Source organism: Triturus cristatus, chromosome 2_1 (genome assembly GCF_964204655.1).
Source record: "Triturus cristatus chromosome 2_1, aTriCri1.1, whole genome shotgun sequence".
In the NCBI taxonomy this organism is placed as follows: domain Eukaryota; kingdom Metazoa; phylum Chordata; class Amphibia; order Caudata; family Salamandridae; genus Triturus; species Triturus cristatus.
Window position 1 is genome coordinate 877,960,297 of NC_140581.1, and position 24,465 is coordinate 877,984,761.

At 43.5% G+C, this 24,465-nt stretch overlaps 1 protein-coding gene across 1 annotated transcript in view; it reads left to right on the forward strand.

Moving 5' to 3' along the window:
• LOC146866021 (transmembrane channel-like protein 1) overlaps nt 1-24,465 on the forward strand; it is a 367,836-nt gene that overhangs the window by 306,384 nt on the left and 36,987 nt on the right. Inside the window, exon 16 of the mRNA XM_085640218.1 lies at nt 10,684-10,809. Within this exon, the coding sequence (XP_085496344.1) occupies nt 10,684-10,809 (126 nt within the window). The remainder of the gene's footprint in view (nt 1-10,683; nt 10,810-24,465) is intronic.

The following is a 24,465-nucleotide window of genomic DNA, read 5'->3' on the forward strand; positions in this document are numbered from 1 at the left end:
GAATGGAAGTTTTCCTACCCATGACAAGGACTCACCAGCAACTGTATAAAGTCTACGCCAAAACAAGATAATCTCTTCGCTTGGCTCAAGGATATATTAATTGTAGTGAACACTTGGGGCCAGATTATGAGTTTGGTGGTCTGTGGACTGCCAAATTGGTGGTGGTACAGTGGTGGTGCGTTGGTGGCGTTTCGGCTCTGCCATGGTTTTCATGGTAGTTCCACCCCCATGAAAACCGTGGCAGAGAGAAAACAAAGGGACCCCCATGAAATCCGTGGCAGAGAGAAAACAAAGGGAACCCTACAGGGCCCTCAGGTGCCTCACGCAATGTGGATGCAGACAGGGGGACACATCATGTGCCACCCCTGTGTGCCTGCACACCAGGTCCTGAACGGCATGGAATTTTCAGTCAATGCTGTGAAGGAACTGTTTTGAGCATTCCCATTGCGGTGCCCATTTTTAGAGGCACCACCGCGGGAACGCCAAAATCCATCCCCCAGCCAGGAGGAAACTTCTAATCTAGCAGGTGGCTCGACCACAGCTTTGGTGCAGTGGGAGTGTGGCAGTGGTGTACCTCCTGCTCCTGCTTTGCCAAAAGTCGCAATCGGGCCCTTAGAAGCTATTCTGGGGTATACTCTTGCTTTTCAGGGCTTATGAATGCTTTAAAAAAATGCAAGAAGGACATTGTTATCTATGTAGGACTGACTATGGACGTCCAAATAATCTCCAAAGAGATAAAGGTGAATCAGACTCCATGACCACAGAGTTCTTATAAGCGTCATATGTCTCTCCTTCTGTGGTCATGCTACTCATGGCGCAGCAATAATTTCCTCACTCACATTTGATGTAAGAAGTTGGAAATCACTTTTTTTATACTATTGAAACTAATGCTCAATGTCAAGTAGGAGGCAGCCGCCATTAAACTAGAAGGAGCAAACGATGCAAATTTAAACGCTGCCGGTACATGTTGAGATAACATGAAGCGACAGTCAATAAAGCACCCCTCAAGATATCGTAGTGGGATACTAACAAATTCCAAACAACAGCGGTCAGGAAACTAAAGCGATAATATAATCCCGATTTAATTACGGGTAAGACTTACATTTAGCTGTCCGATTGGCTTGCTATGTGTGGGCTATAGACTTGTTTGAAGCACATTGCCTAGTCATTAATTTCTGTTTTCATGTTTTGTTTTTTGTCACATTGATACAGATACTTACCTTCTTGGCCGGTAGGATTTAAAAATTTTGAAATTGATCCTGTGGTACAAGGTTGGTTGTATCGTTCTATCTGTCTATATCTAGACACTAGTTCATGCTAGTGCTTTATGCACTAGTTCGCAGTTGCAGTAGTTTTGTTGTTTGTTCCCGAAGAAAGCCTTGATCACAATTTTCTGATCATGTTTGGCTGAAACATGTAGACCTTTTCCTGGTTTATTGTAAGCGCGCTCGTTAATTTGGTCAGACTGCGCTACTACTCTGCTTTTAACATTGGCACAGGGATATTCTCAATGAAAGTTTTTTCTGTTCCTGTAGTCAATTTTACATCACTTAGTTTTACACTGCACTATAGGGCCTCACCTAACTTAGGCTAGCCTCATCGATCTTTAGGAGATCTCGTTCCATCAGCGTAGATTAAAACATCCGCGAGCTCCTCCCTTAGATTCAGCCTGGGAGTAGTAGCTCCTTAGCCAAACCAGGTTTGGTTAAGAGGAGATCCCATATGATGAAGCATGCCACCACGGTGGGTGATGGGATTACGTCCTCTTTTTGAGGACTTTATGACTAGGCTTTAGTTCATTTTCATTCAGGTTCTGTAAGCTTCACTGCATTATCTGTCTGTTTTGTTTCTTTAGTTGTTTGCTTCCCCATACCCCTGGACCTCTGCGTATATATATTGTTAGTAGGGGGACTTGTCCAGGTTGGTGGTGTGTTCCCTCAGACCCCATTGCTTACTTGGTTTCTTATAATTCAAATAATCCCCCAGACTCTAGAAACATCCTTTTTCCAATGGCCTACAGAGTAGTAGAAGAAGAAACAGTACTAACCAGCTAGGAATCAAGCCACTGACTGAGATCAATGTCATCCTGTGGCCCATTGGAATGACATTTTGCCTGCTGGACATACTAGAAAGAGTATGGAGGATTGGAAAGGAATGCCGTCCTGGCCAATTAACTCTGCTATAATTCATGGCATCAGGTTAAGAAGAAGAAGTGGTTAGAGCAGCAGATAAAATCATGAAAAAATACAAAGTACAAGGAGGTTCAAAAGAGATTGCAAGATTGCATCTATACATTTGAAGCTGTTCCCCTATGCCCCAGATGTCATGAGCAAAATGCAGACTTCCGGCATATGTTTTGGAGCTGCTCCGTCATTCAAATCTTCTGGCACCACATTCACACTGCTTTGGGTACCCTCACTGGGCTAACTTGCATGAACACTTGGGAGGCCAGTGCCATAGGCATCTTTCGCGTAAGTAAGCAGCACAAGGTGCAGACTCGCTTCCTCTCCTTAGCGGTGCTCCTGGCCAAACGCAGCATAGCCATGCATTGGCGTTCCCCCACCGGTCCTCCGGTGGCGGCGTGGGTGGGAGCTACGCACAAGTGGGCGGCGGCGGAGGAGGAGACACTACGGGAGGAGGAGGTGAAAGGGACCCGCAAGCATCCTATATCAATGGAATGGGCCATGCTATTGTACCAGTTTGGGCAACTCTCCCCGGGGGCGGACCCACCAGACGACGCATCTACACAACTAATCCAGAGTACACAGTTACAGGCCCTGCCCACCTGATTCCGTAGACTCCCAACCACGCGAGCTCTTGACAAGCCCTAGCTTCAGGCACACTATTACGATTCTCGGTCGCACCGACTAGGATAGGCAAACATAAGTATCAGAGGTGCCTCACCTTCACGACGCTACATTCCCTCACTGGTGTAATTGGACATATTCTTCCATATCCATTCCCTAGTTTATGCCTATGTTAAACCCCAGTTCCTTTGCCATATGTGGAACCCGAGATCGCAGGATATGAACGTTACGATATCTGTATGCATTGTTTATGCTTCCTGGTGACGAATCATCAATCAGTACAGTTGTTAAGTACCATTACAGGATGTATGATCGGATACGACCACTTGAAGAATATGAATGATGTACAATGTATGAAATATGAAAATGGCAATAAAAATAAGTTTAAAAAAAAAAAAAACTACATTTGAAGCTGTTCCTTCCTCAGTTTGAGATGCTGCATATTTGAAAATGTGCTAGACCAGGGCACAGACTAGAAAATACAACTTGGTGCTGATTGGAATACCTGAATTGATCACAAGCACTGGTAATAACACTGGGCTGTATTCTAGTCCATTGTTTTTACTCACAATACCTTTCTAGACAGAGACCCCCCCCCCCCTTATCCAAATCAGTTCTGACCCTGCTCCACATGGGAATAGTATATTCCAAACTGCCAGGCAGGGTCCTCTCCAGAATGGAACACAAGTGACCCCTACACTGGTGTCAGCCTATTTCAGTAGTCTCATGGTGCAGTGAGCATAAGATCCATGTCTGGGCAAACCTGTCATACTTGGGGTGTCAACTACAAAAAACAGCAAGGTGGTGGATTGAATGCCTGAATTAATATCAGACACTGGTGATCGCTCAGGGTACCATTCTGGCCCATTAATCACCTGGGCATGAAGCAGATGATAGCACCACTAAAGCCTGCCAGACTCTTCCTGGGACTATAAGACTGTATATGGCATATGATGGTGGCAGTTCTGCCCATGACAACATATTAGCTTATGCAAATGCATATTTCCGAAATGGACTCCTGACAATTTACTGCATTCTATCAAAATAATGCAGGCATGATCAATGCACAATTGTATCCTACCCCTATTTATTGTCAGCCCGACCCATCTTTTTCTACTAACCACTGCAATGCCATATCCAACTTACAAATGATGAGACAAGATGGGGTGAGATGCATCTAAAAGGATATTGTTGTCATTCCACATTTATTTGTTCCTTATTTTTGCTGCAGTAAGGCTAACACTTTGTGCTATAATTTCAGTCTTCAAGTACCCCTCATTTGTTCACATTTAGCTCTTTTGTATTGATTTGTATGCTCAACATACACTTCATAGATCAATGTAACAAGACCTAACCTGCATAGTCTTTTTTTTCACCTTCCTTCATATCTTTTTAAAATTGCACCTATAGTTGGAATTATGCCAAAACACTTCTTTCAAACTAATGGCTTGATGTACAAAGCCATGTAGTGGTTGCAAACCTTGCAATTTGATAAATCTCGTGGTCGGCAACCACCAAGGGCCCGATTACGAACTGTGACAGTGTGGGAGCAGGGCTCCCACACCCCTGCCCTGCTCCCACACTGCCAACGCCACACGAACACCGCCCACCAGATTGCGAGTTTTCCTGCGTCTGGCGGGAGTTTCTTTGGCGGTCCCATGGCAGTGCCTTTGGAAATGAGCACTACACTGGGAGCACCAAAGGCAGTTCGAAAGTGCAGAGTCTAAGCCGTGCAGGAACTGGGGTGCAAGCACACGGGGGTACAACCGCTGATGGGGAGGAAAGTCCTAATATGCTTGGCGGTGCAGGACTCCACCAAGCTATTGCGGCCTCAGATGGCACGCCACTACCACGGATCTCTGATCCCTGGCAGTTGCAGCAGTGCCATGGCAGTCCTGGCACTGCTGCAACTGCAACTGGGGGGGTGAGTGTCAGAAACGTTTCAGCGCTCCGTCCATCATCCCCTTGTGTTTGCTTTGTTCGCCCTACGTTGGCAGGGTATGCCCAGGCGTGGGTCTCTTGCTCACTTTGCCACTGGATTCAAGCTAGCCTGGCTGATTTGGGGTGTTACCCTTAAACCAGTGCTAGGATGCTTGTTTCCGGTCTGGGGAACACCTGGCTTGGCAGGACTGTTCCAATGAGGAACAGGGTCAAGACTGATTTGCATATGCCTGCGTCTGAACTAGGGTGTTGAAGTGAGCTAAAGAACGATGATGGCTTCAACCCAGATCTGTGACTGGGGTGAGTATCTGAAAAATGTCAGGGCTCTGCCCAGCATCTCCTTGTGTTTGCTTTGTTCGCCCTAAGTTGGCAGGGTATGCCCAGACGTGGGTCCCTCGCTCACTTTGCCACTGGATTCAAGCTAGCCTGGCTGATGAGGGGGTGTTGCCTCAAAACCGATCCCAGGCTGCTTGTTTCCGGTCTAGGGAAGACCTGGTTCGGCACTTCGGGCTGGACTGTTCTCATGAGGAACAGGGTCAAGACTGATTCGCATATGGCTGGGTCTGAACTGGGGTGGAGGCTAGAGACGATGATGGATTTAACTCAGATCTGTGATTGGTGGTGAGTGTCTGAAAAGTTTCAGCACTCCCGCCATCATCTCCTTGTGTTTTCTATGTTTGCCCTAAATTGGAAGGGTATGCCCAGACATGGGCCCCTTGCTCACTTTGCCCCTGGATTCAAACTAGCCTGGCTGATGAGGGGTGTTACCAGGATGCTTGTTTACGGTCCAGGGAAGACCTGGCCTGGCAGTTAGGGATAAATTATTCCCATGAGGCACAGGGCCAAGACTGATTTGCATAAAGCTGGGTCTGATCTGGGATGGTGAAGTGAACTAAAGAACAATGATGGATTCAACCCAGATCTGTGACTTGGGGTGAGAAACTGAAAAGTTTCAGCGCTCCGGCCATCATGTCCTTGTATTTGCTTTGTACAAAAGGAGGACCAGGCAGCCAGCTATATTCCTTCATAGAGCAAAGGTCAGACTGCAGAAATGTGGCCTTCTCCTGTCTGTGCACACCGAAAACAAAATTCAGTTAAACACTTTTTGAAAATGTGTAATAGGTTCTTAGATCAGCGGGAGTGCAAATACTAGTCACTTATGCATTATAGTCAGGGTCACTAGAATTATGCAAATTTGAAGTCATGGTGTTTTCTGCATAAGTATGGATTTGCCCCCTTTCCTACATAATCTATCATCTGCTCCATAATCTGCAGATTTTAACACAAAAATGATTGCTAGCGCAAATGAATAAAAAGTTTGTAAAACACAGCGACAAGTGTTGCTGCGCAGTGAAAGGCCCTTCGCAAAGGTTGAGTGATCACCTTTTTGTTGCATATTGCTGTATTTGGGTGTCAGACAGATACTAATGACGTGAAACCTTTGCCCAATTAGTGTTAATGTGTAAAAATGACAAAAAAATGAGGTAATACTATCACAAAATGTGCTGCATTATGCTGCATAACTTGTCTTTTCTTGACACATAATTTAGTCAAACCTGTCACATAATTTGGGGCCCCCCTGCTGCAGAATTCCAGCGCCCCTGAATGGAGTGTACTGGACTGGATATGCCAACCTAACCAGCGAGAACTTCAGGAATTAATTTGAGCTCATTCCCAGTCACAAAAAGCTAATTTTACCAAACGTAGCTTTACATTTGCCATGCTTACTAAACTTCTAAGCTGAGAGTCAATTAATTAGCCAAGCGAGCATGCTTATTTCGCAGATAATGATATCCCATATTGATATGGTTACTAGGGAGCATGGATTTGCTGAGTCTGTCTTCTTCTTTTTTCACCATCTGTACCCTGAAAACTTCAACAGATTTAGCATGTGTCCGGTTTTAAGAAAAGGGCAGCTGGACACAGAGGAAAGCAGGTTCATGTGTTCTAGTGCAGAGTTAGCTAGAACCAAAAGAAATGTAGTTAACACAGATTATACTGTGTAAAGGTTGCACTGAATTTCTCTTCCTGTAACGTGGACAGTGTTGGAGAATGCTGGCATTTAAGGTATGTAAGGTGTGCAGTGGCCCTGGGTCCATGCACAATTATATTTCTACGTCTATGTTGGGGGAATACTAGGGTTTTTGATTTTCAAAATTTGGTCACCATGAATATCGGGCCTTTTTATATTTTTCATGCATCCTGTGACTTTTTGTTCCCATATATAATAATAAAAAAAGTTCCAGAATAAAAAGGCTAAAAGTCGAATTTGATGAATTATTCTTTAAGACTGCAGTGTTTATGTGCTAACATCAAGGAGAGGCTTATGAGACCTTAGTGTCAAGAAGCCACGCAGCTTATAATTGAAAATTTGCAAAGTCCGACATTTTCCCTATTCAATTCAAATAAGGGAAAACACACAAGCAAATACAAAGCATTTCACTGTCTGTGATTTTCAAAGTACTCCCTCTCTAAAGCACAAGCACAGAAAACTATTTATAGATTTGAAATTAGAAATATTGGGTTTCTCCAGTTACAAACACTTAACAGTTTACTTAATTTTGGCATATAGTGGACTATGATGGGTTATTTCAGAATGAATTTCCAGCCAGCGCTTAAAGGTGCAAAAATGCCAATATTTAAAGGTCAGAGAATGTGAGTTCCGTTCACCTTTTTACTCTTTACAGGATAGTATACAGGGAATGAGTCATTGGCGTTGGCAACATGTCCTTTGCCTTTGCAGATTTTTTCCGTCCTCCTTCAGGAAGAGCCCCTTCACTGGCCGTTCTCCTTGGCAGCCCTTCCCCCCTGAAGGTGTGCTGGGTGTGGACCCTGCAGCGCAAGAGAGCCTCTATTGTCATGCTCTTGGCTGGGAAAGAGGTGTGAAGGGGAGCTTCCTTCAGCGCTGCATGACAAAGACATTGACTTTGCCGGCTCGTCGGGCCTCTTTCAGCCCACGCCCCCAATGTTTGCAGAGCTGAGCTGAGAGCCTACCCCAGCAGTGAGATTCCTCAAGCTGTCCGTCTTTGCTTACAATACCTGTCTTTTGACACTAGAAGCGAGGATACTTGTTTTGTGCCTTTCTTTTAGGACGCGCGCATTTTTTGAGCCTCGGGGACTTCCTCTCATTAGCTCCTTTCTTTTTGCATTCTCACTCCTATAATTCCAGTTTGCTCAGTGCGTTTGTACGAGAAAGTAGATTTCTGTCCCAGATGTAAAGTTTAAAGGCATGTGTTCATAAAATATTCTGCATTCAGGAGTAAACTCAGCGTGTACACACAACAGCTCCGTAGAAGCACATCTGCTGAAGCTGTTGAAACCATTGTTAATAATGCTTTCATTTCTGATATATCAATCGACGCAGGCCACGCAAAGGCTTTTCTAAATACATATAGCAGATTTTTATGATGGGATCCATGTTTATTTTCCCTGGGTTTCCAGTACTTTTTAAGTACAGCTCCCGGTGAGTGTACGACAGGAGTATAAATATGAAAACAGCTTGTAAATGAAAGTTGTGCTTGTTCCAAAACTGTCACTGACAAAGAAAATCGTTTGTTATTATGAAGTGCTTGTGCATGAACAGAGTGAGCACAAAACAGTGCTCTCATGAAACAATTGTGTGCCTGAACAAAGTGTACATAAACGACATTTGTGCAAGAAAACGGTGGCCTATAAAAAAAGTGCGCTTACGGCAGACGCACCCACGAAAGACAGCAGTGTGTGCATCAGCGAACATGTGCATAAAGGCAGTATGTGCATGAATCCAATGCATGCATTAAATGTGTTTAGACACAAAGTAATGTGCAGGAAACAACAGTGTGCATGAACTGCACTTTTCCATTCAACCAATTCATTTATATCACATTTTCACCCTTCCATTCACCCACTGATATCCACCATTTCAACTTTGCATTCAGTCATCCATTCATTCTTTAATCCATCATTTAATCTACATCCATCCGTCCACTCTGCCATCAATCCATTATAATCCATCCATTCACTCTGCCATTAATACAGTCTGCCATCCACCCCTCAATTCTGCCATCCTTCATCCATTCACACATCCAGCTACTCTGCCATCCATTCCGTCATCTTTTAACACACCCTTCCGTCCCTTTACTTTCCCATTGTTTACCTGTCCATCAAACTATCCATCCATCCAACCCATTTACTCTGCTATTCTTTCACCTATTCATTTACTCACCCATCCATCCATTCAGCCACCCAACCTTTTATTCTGCCATCCTGTCCATCCACAGATCCTTTTTCTCATCCTTTCACCCACTCATCCAGCTACCCACCCACTCATCAATCTACTCACCCACTCATCCATCCATGCTTCCACCCTTCCTTTCATTCATTAGTCCTTCCATCTTTCTCTTTTCTATTTGTGCACCTTTCGTTATTCAGTGCTCCTGCTTGCTCTTCTATTAACCTTATATTCCTTTTTCGAGTTAATTATGAACTTTTGTCTGCAGAGTTGCAGACATAGGAAGCCCAAAAAGAACCTCAAACCTGTTTCAGTTGCTAAAGCGGTAGTTCACGATATCACTAATTGTCTCCCCCTATGTATCTCATCCAAAGTGCTTTGAGGCTACTGCAAGGTGGGCATAACATTGGTTCAGTTAGCTGCCTGAGAGAATGTAGCCTTTACCACAAAACAACGCTATTCTCTCACTCACCTAGCCATCATCTCAAAGAACATATTCCTTGTTGCATAGTAATATTTAAACAAAGGCAAAGCAATATAAAGGCTCGGCATTTTTGGTATAAGCATTAAACTAACAGTTGCCATTAATGCCCCTAGGTTACTAGCCAAAAGCAAGAAAATCAGTTTATATTGTATCACATTGTATTACACCTTCATTCTTTAATTGCAGGTAAGGATCAAATGCCAATAATAAAGTAATCTGGGATTTGAAATATAAAATCACTAACAATTTTTAGACCTGAATAGTCTAAATTCAATAGCTTCATGTCAAAGTTTTATATTAATAAATAGAGAAAATTTTAATGTGAATGCAAAATATTTGGATAAACATAGGGCTATGCAGCTTTTACTTTAAAATGTCTATCCTTTCTGCTGCAAGACTGTGTTTCTGGTGAGCAAAGTGTGTTTAAATGCAAAGTGTGTTTAAGACTGCAGTACCACCTCCTGTCTACAGGGGCAGACCTGAGCAAAAATATAAACACACTTAATGAAACACAGGTCCCCACAAGGCAATTTTTTTAAATGTTGTAAAAATCGACACATATGTTCCTGAAGTCATTCTTTATCATTTAGAAGGCATTGCCTTGTGGGGACCTGGGGTCAGGTCCCCACAGTGCAATCAAGTCCCCACAGCGTGAGTGTGTTATCGCACTCAAGTCCCCACAAGGATAGTAACACAAACCCACGCACACACACACGCCCACACACACACACACACACACACATGAAATCTTGACCAGAGGAAATCAACTTGCCTAATGCAGGTCCCCTTTGCGCAATAGGTTCTACTAGAACTGAACACTATTAGTACAATCACAAAAATCAGTTATAGGTCTATATTTCAATTGTGCGGTCAAAGGTACCTCACAAATTAACACCACAAAACCCAGCAGACAAGTAAAACCACAATATTCTCTTATCTATACCAGGACCTTGGACTGTGATAAGTCTGATAACAACTTCAACTGCTCAGCATCAAACACACATATATATTAACATAACTAAACCATAGTAATCACCAGAATGCAAAACACACAACTTTAACACAACACCGTAAATTCAACATAAACAATTGTGATAGACAACCTTATTAATACTCCCTCCTCCACCACTGCAAACACCTTTAGAACAGCCGAACTCCGTCAATCTTCAAAGTTGGGCCATTGGCTTTAGGGACATGGGCAAAATGAGCTTTAATATATATGTGTCTGTTTTTTTTTACAGTGGTAAAGAAAAAATGTTTGAAGCGATTACAGAAACCTTGGACAATGACTTCCCGGCTTGGTTTGGAAAAGTTTTTAGCTACGCATCGAATCCAGGACTGATCCTGCCTTTCATTCTGATAATGGTGTACGTATTGCCCGCACCTTTCAAATGTTGTCATTATACTGCCTACACTCTGTCACAAGGGTGTCACACTGAAGCATTGTTATAGACTTGGGATTTATCTGTCATTGCATAACTAATGGTAATTTAAAGAAATGTGCACAAAGTTGGAATTCACTCTCTTATTCTCTGTCCTCACAGATAATCACTGCTGTTGACCAGAAATAGGTTACTAAAGAGAGAAAAGACAGTGATGGATGGTAACATTTGAAAGTGGTAGGATGTAAAGGTTTTGGATGAGTGAACTGTGGCGAGGAAGCATAGCGAGCAGGCCTGACAGTCATAAGGGGGTTTGGGGTTTTTCTCCCCTGAGAATATTTTGAAGAAAGAGTGGGCAAATGGCGCATTTTCAAGCACATTTGAGAAAGCAAGAAGGCTAATAAGGCAATTGTGAAAGTGTAGTTATGACATCAATAAATAGATTTCATATGATAATGGAAGAAAAGGAGGGGGACAATTGAAATAGAGAAGAAAAAAGGAGAGTCAATAAACAGAGGTTTTAATTTAAGGACAGTTTTTAAAGCTGGATTTAAGGAATGTAGCAAATATTTTTGAGATGGCATTCAGTTTGAGGATGCAAGAAAGTTGAAAGAAACAACATTATTTACTTGTGAAGATTGTGTTTTATTTGAAATTTTCAATAGGCATTGGAATCATGAAAACCATCTCTCTTTTGCTAGACTACTGCTAGACCACGATTCCAGCTAGGTCAGTTGATCAGGTCAAGGTTGGAAAGTGAAATATAATGAGTGGGCGCGTATGTCAAGAAAATACATGGGAAATAATATACACATTGAAAAAGAGATTCTGCAGGTCAACTTCAGGTTTGACTCAGAGTATTAATTATACATCAGAGTGGGGAACATTTAAATACCTCTGGTTGCATTGACACCAGATGGAAGTTGACATTTTCCCAGACAGTGGAAGTGTATTACCTTCATTCCAGTGCCGGGAGAGCAGGGGATGCAAACACTGGTGCGATTGAGGGGATGGGTAAAGGGCTCCCTTTAAAAATTCAATGAAACTTTTGTTAGCAAATGAATGCTGATTAAACTTGCTCTGAAGAAGGCGTCTTGGCTTTCTCGCCTCACAAAGGTTCTTTTTTCATTGATATTAATGTCACAGGGTATGAAGTGCCACATTTTCAAAATCGCCACCAAACACAACTGCGTGTCTCCCCCAAATATCATCAAGTTGTGTCTCCCCGGGGGGGGGGGACCAATGAGTCCGTAACCTGGTCTCTGAGAACTTGTTTGTTTACCTGCAGGTGCTGAAGTCGAAGCCCATGTACTTGGCAGAAGACCCATGTTCCAAGCAGGATGCTGGGTCTCTGTGCTCTGCCGATAGCCTGTGGCTGCTGCTGGGTTCCGGGAAATCGGGGCAAGCTGTTTACTGCAGTCCACTTGGTTTTCCTGCTGGTGGATGTTTTCAATTTGAAGTAAATTAGGGGCATATTATCAAAAAGCGGCGTTAAAATTATCACCGCTTTAGCCGCAGGAAACTGCCGCTAAAGCGGCGATAATGGGCTTGATAATATACCACAGAGAATTCCAATAGAAGCCCATGTTCTGGTGTCAACATGGGCTTCTATGGGAATTCTCTGCGGCATATTATCAAGCCCATTATCGCCGCTTTAGATTTCTGCCGCTAAAGCGGCGATAATTTTAATGCCGTGCTTGATAAAATGCCCCCTAGTAACTAGCAGAAGCTTCTATGTTTCGTCTCAGGGTAAACTTAAACGTCTATTGATTGCTTTTAATTATCCGACATGCGTATAATCTACATGCCAGCTCTTTATCCGTAGTATACTTTAAAAAAAAATTTGGACAGGTTCCTGTATTTATTCCTTTAAGCATTTTCTTTTTTACCCCCTCCATTTAACCCACTCGTATATTTCAATCTAATGCAAGCTAGAGGCAAGCACATTTTCACTATTTGAGATACAATTAAAGCCATGCGCTATCATGGATAAATGAAGTTAATCTGGTTGTTAAGCACTTCTGCCTTTATCACTCATTCAGTGTGGTGCAGCTTGTGACTGGTGTTCACCAGCAAAATGCTACACTTAACAAAATTCAAATAAAAGTGGAAGAAAGTGCAGTAACGTTCCTTCTGCAAGTTGTAGTTGGTCATTGTTAACGCTATACGGCAAACCAGAATTTCCTGCTTTTTGTCTTTGTTTGGGTCAGGGTGACCAGATGTTTCAAAGGCAAAGCTCGGAACAATCAATAAAAAATAAGTAGTATTACAATTTTCTTTCGACTGAAGGTAACGGAATGACTTCATTGAGAGCACTCACCAAAATAGAAAACACAGACACTGACGCAGTGTGGGGAATTAAGTGTAACTTTTACATCATCGGTGTAAACTGAACTGCTTTCTGCTAAGGACTACTTGGTAATTTTGATTTGGAAAGATTCGATTGTGAGTTGGATGGAAATGGAAAATAGTTTTGAATTTTGGAGGAAGTGCTAATTGTGGAAGAAATCCACTGGTAGATCTTTAGCACTTCCTCCAGATATCACACGGTTTTCCATTTCCATCCATTTTAAACTGAGGACCTCATTACCTCAAGGGAACTTTGTGCAGAGTTCCTCACCCTGTTGTGTAGGATGTGTGTAGGCGAGTCTTCACTAGTGAGTTTGTAAAAACACTTGCATGCCCCTTATTTTCATTCCTGGGGACACCACCCACTGAGGGGCCAAGTCTGAAGGTGGGCCTTCCCTATGCACAGTGGAGCTGGGTCCAACCTACCCTACCTTACCCACTGCAGTTTGAGACCTAAAAGGAATGGACTCACAGTATTTCACCCAATTACTCCCAATTAGAAGTTGACAGAGCTGAACTCCAGTCCTGCTCTTCTTTGTACTCTCTACCTCTTGAAGATCATCCGGGGACTAGGATGCCCAGAAAAATTTGACATCTATTGTCTTGGACCTAGCCTAATGCTAGACCGTTTAGCCTGTCAGTCTTTGCTGGTCCTTCCTATACTCTAGGAGGGACTGGTGCTTGCTATGGCACTCCCAAAGGAGGTTGGTATTTCCCACATCTCATGCTGAGGGCAGCAAGGCTGGAACCCTGCTGGGCTACCCTGCTTTCAGCACACCTGCAAGAAAATCACAAACAGATTTTGCATAGTCATACTCTGTGGCCTTATCCTACCTTCCTAATAAACACTATGTAATGTTCATCCTCAAATCCCAAACACTAAATGTGGCAATCACAAAGGTCCAACATGAGCACCATACAAGCACACCCAAACATAAAATTAGTACCCATGCATACTGTCTCATACTCTCAAGAAGATGTGTAAATATGTGCAAGGGCACTTAGATGTACTGCAATAACATATATATGGGCCCTGCAAAAATAAAGAGCAAATATGCAGGACTGGACCGCACACAATATGATGAACAGTACATTTAAAAAAAACAAGAAAGAGCCCCTTTTATGGCATTCACTCTAATTTTCAATGATACAACTAGATTTAATATAATCTGTTTGGATCTAAATGGGTCCTTGCACACAGTCAATCCTATATCAATACACTGAATACCGTTATTATAACATATAGGATGGTGCATCAGAAATGAGTCCAATTCCAGTATAAGCTCACAATATTTCCTTTATTGTCTTTCTTTAATGCACACAGGTTAAAATCCAGCCAACGTGTTTCGTTCCAAAAACCTCCCGCAACTTCGTTAGGGCTGAAAACAATTACACAAAAAAAAGCATTGGCATAGCCAATAGGTCTCGCCTTTGGGACCTTATAAGTGTTTAGTTATCCAGCACAATATCCTTGGTGCAACATCAACTATTGCATGACTAAACACTTATAAGGTCCCAAAGGCGAGACCTATTGGCTATGCCAATGCTTGTTTACAATGTTGGTAACTGTAGATTTTGGGCTATAGTACAGCTTGCACCTAGGGAAACTTGGCAAACCTGCACATTTTTGAAAACTAGACACCCTTGGGAATCCAGGGTGGGGCAAGTGTGGAGTGACTTGCATGGCTCTCACCAGGTTTTACACCTAGAAGTGCTTGCAAACTCAAACTTTGACTAAAAACAAACATTTTCCTCACGTTTCTGTGATGGAAAGTTCTGGAATCTGTGGGAAGCCACAATCTTCTTTTCCCCTAGCATTCCCCCAAATCTCTCAATAAGAATGGTACCACACTTGTATGGGCAGGGCAGTGACTTTGACAGGAAAGGCATCAAAACTCACCATGGACCCATCATATGTTTCAACTGAAAACTGACCCTTTTTTGCAATGCGACCAGCTATGGATATTAGGCCCTAGCTCAGCCAGCAAATCGAGAACCCTAAAAAACCTGTACATGTTTTAAAACTAGACACCCAGGGAATCTAAAGTGGGGTGACTTGCGTGACTCTCACTAGGATTTCTTACCCAGAAGCCCTTGCAAACCACAAACTTTTACTAATAAAACATATTTTCCACACATTTCTGTTTTTGGAATGTTCTGGAATCTGCAAGTAGCAACATGTTTCCTACCACCTACCATTCCCCAAGTTTCCTAATAAAAATAGAACCTCACATGTGTGGCTGGGCTTATTTCCAGTCACAGAAACAGATCAAACCAAGGTCAATGAGTGTCTCTATGCAATGACTCACATTGACCTTAGTTTGATCCATTCCTGCCATGGATACTAGGTCCAGCCAGACAAGTGGGGCAGCATTTTTATTGGGATAAGTGGGGTTACGCTAGGTGGTAGAAATGTTGTGGATTGCTTCTGATTCAGGAAGAATATGTCCCAGAAACACACCGCCCTTTGATCCCCTTGGTGTTTTCAGAAATGCCTGGATTTGGTAGGTTTCCCTGGGTAACAGCTGAGCCCAAATCCAAAAAGTGAAGCTACCACTTTATGCCACCAGCCGTGGGCCCAGCACATTGCCACACACACATCAACACAAAGCGCAATTCAAGGCCCATCACTTTCATGCACCCACAGAACTGAAACAGCAATCACATTGCCTGGCAGCCGGCAGACTGTGTAGACTGTCATTTGGCTGCCAGTGTGTGTGTAGTGACCAGCAGCAAGTAACAACACAACCGCCATCCAAACAGAAGTTCACTCACTCCAGCAGCCAGATGCCAGCCATGCATGGCCAGCCAAACACCAGTTCAGACACAGCAATCACACTGCCTGCAGCTGGCGTAATATGTGGACTGGTGATTTGGTGATGGTGTGTGTGTAGTGACTCGCTGCTGGTCACTACAAATACATTGGCAGCCAAAGGCTAGTCCACACACACCGCCAGGCAGATGCCACCCACACACACCACTAAAAAAATATTACTCAGACATCATCACCATGAAGCTCCACACCACTTTCATCTCTGAAACACTTCCACAATGAACAGATTACACACACAAATCACACGCAAATCACAGACTGGGACAAATAAAACATCCAGGTAAAAAAGAGCACATTGTTTTCAAATAGAAAGAACCAACCTGTATCAAACTACTGCCTTACAGAGCACAGTCAGTTCCCCTTTACTCTAATGGTTGCTCCCAATACTAGAGTCATGTATGGTACAATTTAAAACATAGGTACACATAGGCCAGGATTAGGACACTCAGGGCAGTACAAATGACTCTCCTTTCATGCTCCTCTTCGGACACAGACTCTACATCTCTGACAAGGAAAGTCTGTTTTTGGGTGTTGGAGAAATCTATTCAGTAAAGTGGCGATCTTTCAATCTAGCCACATCTTTCACCACTCCAAATCTAGGAACACTTGCCTGCTTAGTTGCAACAAGTCTGCCTATTACAGACTGCTGAAACTGTTCAAAACACATCTGGGATTGTGAAGAATGGTCTTTTGACAACAAGGTAAGCATTGAAGGATACTAAAAGAAATAGAGGAACAGCCAACTTCTTGTAACAGATATAGGACTTTGAGCAGCATTGTAAGGCTCCAACCTTTGATCTACTCTATCTACACCTCCCATGTGCTTGTTGTAGACTAGAATGCACACTGGTTTGTGCACTTCTGCAACCTGACCCCAAACAGTCACAGGCGCAGTACTTTCATTAGAAATAGTTGTGAGCATGTCGACATCTCTTCTGTCTGAAATTTAACAGCAAGAAATTCTTTGCTATGCAAAGCACAGCTCTGTCCCTTTTCACATTTTTTTCACATGGACTCTTTAGGGTAATCTTTATGGTTGGAGCCTTTTATGCCACATTCCACACTGCCTACTCTGGACAATTATTTAACTGATTGCACATCTGTGTAGATATTGTCCATGTATATATGGCGACCTTTGTGAAAAAGTGCTCTGGCAACTTCCCACAACATTTTCTCACAGACTCCAAAAGTGGAAGGACAACCAGGGAGGTCAATTGAAGAATCCCTACCAGTGTACGTCCTGAAATTATATGCATAGCCAGTGGCACTTTCACACAGCATACACAATTTAATACCATAACATGCTCTCTGGCTGGGAATGCATTGTTTGAAAACCAAAGGCCTCTTTACCAGTACCAGAGACTGATCCACAGATATGTCTTTCCCTGGAGCAGAGATCTCTAAAAACAATCTACAAAATGGTCAATGACGGGCAAATCTTGAAGAGACTGTCACAATCAGGGTAATCTCGTGGCAATCCTGTAGCATTAACAACAAAAGCAGCCATGTAAGGGGCAACCCAGGACTCAGCACTTCCAATGGTAAGCCTTACAGCCCCTGGCTGCAGCCCAGTTTGTCTTGCTGCACTACCGGAACATTACTATCCTCCTCTAAAAGAGGCACTTCGTCAACACTAATAGGGAAATCATCATAAGATGATTCTTCTTGAACTGAAATTTTACAGCAAGTATTTTCAACTCGGTCCTCTGCCTTAGATGCAGAGTCAGTCTCAGAGCCATGTTCAGAGGCAGATTCATAAAGCAAACCTACAACCTGCTGGGCGGTCAGCTTGTGGACAGCCATAATGCCTAAGTGTATGAAACTTTCACAACAAACAAGACAACACTAAACAGCACTGTGTCAAATTAGAACTCAACAACCTCAGCTGTATGAAAACAGTAAATATAACTATTGACATAAAATAATCCGGAAAAAATGATCAATACAATCCACACAATGAACTTGACACACTAAAAGATTCTTCTCACTTGCCACAGACAGCTAGACTGACGGTCAACTGCACCTAATCTGCACAGATACAGCAAACACCAAGATATCCTACTAGAGAAGAAAGAAAAATTACACACAAGCAATGTTCCCCCTAATTTTGTTCCTCTGTGTGCAGAAGTGTAAGGTCTCTGTGCACTGCAGCCAAGACTATGTGCGTCAAAAAAACGACCATGCATGCAATAGTTACATAGGGTTCCAGTTTAGGCCAAACAGGAATTTGCTCATGTGTTTATTTATTAGCATTAATTAAGTTAAATGGGTTTATAAACCATTGTGAGTTACGCCTTTTGTGATTCAGCTTTTCCCTGGCATTCATACTGCATGAGGTGTGGAACTGGGTGGGCTACAAAATTCCTGGGGAGGAATGCGCCAGATACAATCCTTTAGAAGATCCAATATGAGAAGATAAAGTAGCAGGTGCAGTGGCACCAGAGCCGAGAGGCCTGAGGGGCCACTGAGAGCTGATTATTTCTGTTTTTAACCATTCAAACAGAGGCCAAGGGGCCCATTTTCTTCCTTGCACGAGTGCCCAAGCCATACTGGCTATGTCACTGGTGTTGTGCATCAGTGTAAACTCCTCTGGCTTTTTTAAGATAATGATAGCAACAAAATTAACAATAATGCTAACCATCTGAGAAATGTAACTGTTGCCTCTCAATACAGACTGGGGAAAAACGAGTTGGCTTGAGGGAAGGAGATGGTACGCCTGTCTCTCCTGTACTTCTTAAGGAATGTGGAAATTATGCAGACAGAGCTCAACACAAAGCACCGACATTTGCGGTTCAACAGCGAAGACCAATAGATATCCATTTAGTAGCTCATTGCACAAAGTAAAACCAGAAAACTTGAGACTAATCCCAGCTTCTTCTCTTAACTAAACTGGGTGACTTTAGGCAAATATTTTATTTCAGAAATCTTCCATTTCCTAAATTATTGCCTATGAAAGTATCTTCACATATGTGAGTTTAGAATATGAGGCATACACACGTATTGGGTTTCATTAATTGTTCTATGTTTTTTTTGTTTTATATAACGCGAAACAGACCCAAAGGTATAAGAGCACTTTACATGAGCACCAGTTGCGTTTGAGATGGACACATTCATTTTTGTTAGGCACGGGGAGATTAAGTGATTTGACCAAAATCACAGGATGCTGAGACTTGAACCCGGTTCTCCAGCTTCAAGGTCAACTTCCCAAGCTGTTAGGCCAAATTCTCTCCCCAATGTTGCTCTTACTATAAGAATGTGGGCCACATACAGTGTGCATATGACAATTTACTTGCCTCTTAGATCACAAACATTTTTGCCATGACCAGTGCGGGAATGGTTCTAAGTTCATGCTTAAAAAACTCATTTTTATGTTCTGCCTCTAGGTGCAGCGATATCATTTCATGTATTAACATCAAAGACTCTGCATGTTAGGGGAAAAGAGCTTTTTTGAATTTAAAGAGACTTTATCATATTCAGGTGATGTGCGTTGCATGACGTACATGGTTTGCATTTCAGCGCTCAGCCCGGAAAACTGCCAACCATTAAAGTGGCGATAGTTTGAGCTATTAGCATTAGAAATGACAATGCCTTTTATGTGCGTTGCTTTGAAAAACACATTTATCAAAGGCATTATCATTATCACTTACAATGCCAATAGCTTAAAATCTCGCGATTTCGAGACCTATTGGATTCAAAATGTGAAAACGTTGCTTCATGGACTAGCCTGTTTCTATACCTCTAATTCCAAAAAGAAACTACATCTACAAAGCGGGATACTTTAGGACGGAACTTCAGCTCTGGACAAATAAATCTGTAGCGATCACAAACTGTGAGCCTCCTTCTCCCAGAATTGCCAGGGTGGTGGTGATGGAGCAGCAGGGACACACTGAACTCTTAGTGCTGTCAAAATAGTAGTGTTTAAGCAGGATTTCTCAGAGAGAGTTCTCTACGCATCAAAAGGGGTCGTGATTCTTTTGTACATGTGTGTACATTACATGTGTGTACAAAGTAGGCTCTCTGCATTTTCTGATTCTTCTACTCGCTCGAAGCGCAGGAAAGTCCTTGAGGGCTTTTTCTGAAATATTCCGCAGCTTTCGTCAGCATTACTTTCTTAGAAACGGCGACCACCGACTTACTCGTGGTTGCAGGGCCGGTTCTAGGATTCTCGGGGCTTTGGGCAGGAAGGAAATTTGTGAGGCCCCTCTAATTTCCATAGACGTGACACATTCAGGACTGCCTGCATCTCAATAGATGCCCCTGCTCCTGAAGCTGCAGCCCCTCCCTCTCCTTAAGGGCCTCTTAACAGCTCATAAAGGGCTGGAGGTGTGAGGGTTGCTTATCTGCAGAGTCTGCAAGGGAGGTAAACAGAGGGACAATAGCCATCACGCTGGGCCTCTACGTGGGTGGGGGGTGGAGACCTAATTGCCGGAGGAATGTGTTTTCCTGCAACTGGGACTGCCCCCCACCTTTCAGCCCCCTCAGATTTGCTTCCCTACACCACAGCAACCAGGCCAGGGGAGGGGGCCCTTTAAGGTGGCGGCGGCGCACTTGCAAGCTCGCATCTTTAATGCCATAACCTGGCTGTGTCTCATTGGTGCGGTGCCCTGGGCAGCTGCCCACACTGCCCATGCCTAGCGCTGGCCCTGCATGGTTGCATATGAGGTACAAGGGCGATTTGAATATTGTCATTCCACTGAATATGCCGTTCGAGTCAGGTAGCGACGGGTAGGCTGACTGGAGTGCATTAAGTGAAACTTCTCTAGCGTTTCTCCATAAAGAGTCCACAGAATAGTAAGCTGTTTTTGAAATGTTAAAACAGAAGCCTAGAATATTGATACGTTTCTACAACATTTTGTCTAAATTAAGTTAAATATGGGACTTGCCAAAATAAAGCAGAAGCAACAAATATTTGGTGTTCCTAGGAGCATTAGTCAAATGTGCTCATCCAGTTCAGGTTTCTCTTTTGCGTTCTGGTATGTGTAGTCCTTTTTCAACTAATCACTAGAATGTAAACAAACATTTGTAATACAATATGTCTCGCATTTGCGAGAGCTTAAGCTATTGGAATTGTAAATGACAATGCCTTTTATTTGTGTTTTAAAAAGCAACACATATAAAAGGCATTGTGATTTACAATGCCAATAGCTCAAACTCTCGCAAATGCGAGACATATTGTATTGCAAATACTTGTTAATATCACCTCCACAAGTGTAACGGGTGGCCAAAAAACAGCAGATACCCTCTCTGCAGGAGCATCAGGTGCCAATGCCCAGAGCACAGACTTTAAATAAAACATCACTAGGGTGCCGAACAATGGACATTTAGTGCTAGGCAATAAAACATGGTTCTTCAAAGGTGTACCGCCGCCGACTCCAAATCTAACGCAGCGAATGGTATGTGCGGAAACCACTTGCTACTCCAGTTCTGACCCTCGGCAGCCCCATACAATGCCGTGAAAGAGGAAAGTTAAACTGCTGCTCTTCCACCTCGCTTACTGTAAGTGAACATTTTTGCGCTGCTCGCTTTTAAAAGCAGCAGCTGCAAATGGTTTCTCTTGCAGGTGCGAAGTGTGTGGTTTCTCTCACAATGATGTGTGAAGTGTGAGTGCTTCATAATAGTTATTGCGCGCTCCGGGAGGTTGGAGTGCGCGGGCGCGCAGCCGCGCAGCCTATTGGGAACACTGCACACAAGATAACACAACACAGCTCTTGCACAAATCCAAATGTAAATTTGAAAAAAAAATATCATAAGCTAAATAAGCTACAATTATTACAATTGTAAAAAAAACTTTCAAGCAGGGCAATGATCCTCATGTGATTTAAATATTGTAATTAAGTTTTCTTACCAAACACATGCAACTAAAAAACCTGCAGATCTAATAGTGCCAAAACCGCAAGCATGTGTTAATTCCAAAGAAATCAAAAGCTTTGCACTACAATAAAAAGGAGAAATAAAACATTAAGATCACAAATGCAAATGATGACAAAATATAAAACAGTTAACATTATTAAACACTATGGGCCAATTACGATGCGGTCAGAAAAGTCTCTGAATGGCATTGGGTTTGTTCGAATCCGATTCGGAACCCGTCTTTATGACCGATTCGGGAAGCCTTCCAACCGACCGATTGCAATAGGCGTAAACCATTCGGTCTTCCCGATTTGGTTCGGAACGGCATTGGGAGTAACCGAGTCGTTAGGAGCCGACTCGTACGGGTCTAGGGAGTGCTTTTCCTATCAACGTATTACGATGTCGGACAGCTTTTCCGAAATGGTTGTTCCGACACGGACACGGATCAGCTGTTGGAAACCGACTGGGGGCCCATAGCGGGCCCCACTTAACCGGAGCCTTCTGAATGGGGCACATGGGGGTACCCGTGGTACCGCTTCGGAAGATCATGCACAGTGTGTCAGGCACCATGGGGTGGCTGCCACAGGAGGCACGATTTTCCTCAACCATCCCTTTTTTTTCAACGGGAACCTGTGTAGTCGGTCAGAACACAGGCTCTCAATGAAGTCAATGGGAGTCTGACCAAAAGGTGTCTGGAACCATGGTAACTGGTAGGCCGGACACCCCGAATCCGATTCGGTCAGAAACCATTCCGAGACCGAGTTGGTTGGAATGCTTTCTGACCGGCATCGTAATGAGGCCCTTAGTAGTCTGCCCCTAAATGCAAATCAGCTTCATAAATGTCCGATCTACCCCTAGGGGGGCACAAAGCAAAGGAAAGAAAGAAATTGGAACCCCAGAGCGGAATGACCTTTACCCCAGTCAAACACAATTCAAACACCAATTCGCACACACCTCCATCCAAATGCCAGTCACACACATCGCCAGCCAAAAGCCAGCCCACACACACCACCGACAAAATGTGCAGTTCAAACACACCATCAGCTAAACAGCAGACAAATGCCAGTCCACACATTCCACCAACCAAATGACAGTACACACAGACTGTCAGCCAAACCCCATTATGCGCAGACCAGCAGTCAAAGGCCAGTTCACACACACACACAGAAACGTATTCCTGCTGTCAATTGTTTTTCTGCTTTCACAGTGATCAGATTGGCCTAAGAAAAGTCTGATCCCTCCCATGGAGAGCAGAAAACAAAGGGCATGTGTGGACAATACTTTCCTGGGGTCTAGTAGTTTACCGACCCCCTTGTGGGTTGATCAGGCCAAAAAGTGGCCGATCCTCCCATGGAGGGGAGGTGAAAAACGGCCAAAACATGTGCTCAAAAATGAGGAGTGACCCTTGCCCAAGGGGCCACTCCCCAATATTCACCAATGTCATATTCCCTGGTGTCTATCTTTTTTCTGCCCCCCTTGCGGACAGGTTGGCCTACAAAATGGCTGACCTGCTGCTACATGGGGGAGGAAAACGCACAAAACAGTCCTCCAAAGTTTGAGAAGTGACCCTTGCCCAAGGGTCCGCTTCCCAGCATACATATATGATAAAATCACTGTTCTCTACTGTTTGTAACCCCTTCTCCCCCCTTTGGCACAGAAAGGCCTAACAAATGGCTGATCTGCTCCCAAAGAGGGGTGCTAAACAGCCAAAGCCTGTGGTGAGGGGAAACCCTTGCCCAAGGGGCGCTCCTCAAAATGGATCTATATAAATCCCTGGTGTCTAGTGGTTTTCTGCCTCCCTTAATGGCAGATCAGCCTAAAAAATGGCCGATATGCCCACAGGGGGAACAAAAAACAGTCAAATCATGTGCCAAATGATAGGGAGCGCCCCTTGCCCAAGGTGCCGCTCCCCGCATAAAAAAAAACTGGTGTCTAGTGGGTGTATTCCTGCTGCTCTATCGCGGTTCTACCCATGATCCCGCAGTAGGAATGCATTGCAGAGAGACACCAGGGAAACGGAAAAATACTTCCCCTTCCCCCGGTGTCTCTCTGCCCTTCTGAGTCCTCCTTGGGAGAAACAACATACCTTCCTCCTGGATGCACTGGAAGCTGTTGTGTTTTGATGAGGTTGGCATGCTGACATCATCAGATTGCCAGGGGAGAGGTTATGGGTGGCAGGGGAAGCACCTACGTTGCCATTACAGGTGGGGGCATGAAGCGGGCGTGCCAATGGGACAGTGCCAGCGCTTCCTCATTTAGGGGGTGCTAGGACATGCTGGACACATCTTCAGCACCCGAGCGCCGGTGATGGGGACGTGTTCAGCATGTCCTAAGCACACAAGGAGTTAAAAAAGCATAATTCTGGGACAAGAGGGTCACACCAAATTGATTTCTAAAGAGGCTGAGAGCCTTACTTTTAGTTTTGGAAGTGAATTTTCTTATGATTCTTTAGCTATTAAAGCTAAATTCATTATACTATTTTGGTAGAAATGTTACTAGTTGGATGCATCTTATATTGTAAAAATGATGCATAAATGTACAGTACTGAGAAACTATACTTCTTGGAATAATGTAATAATTAAATAAATAACTTTGAGGATTTTGCCACA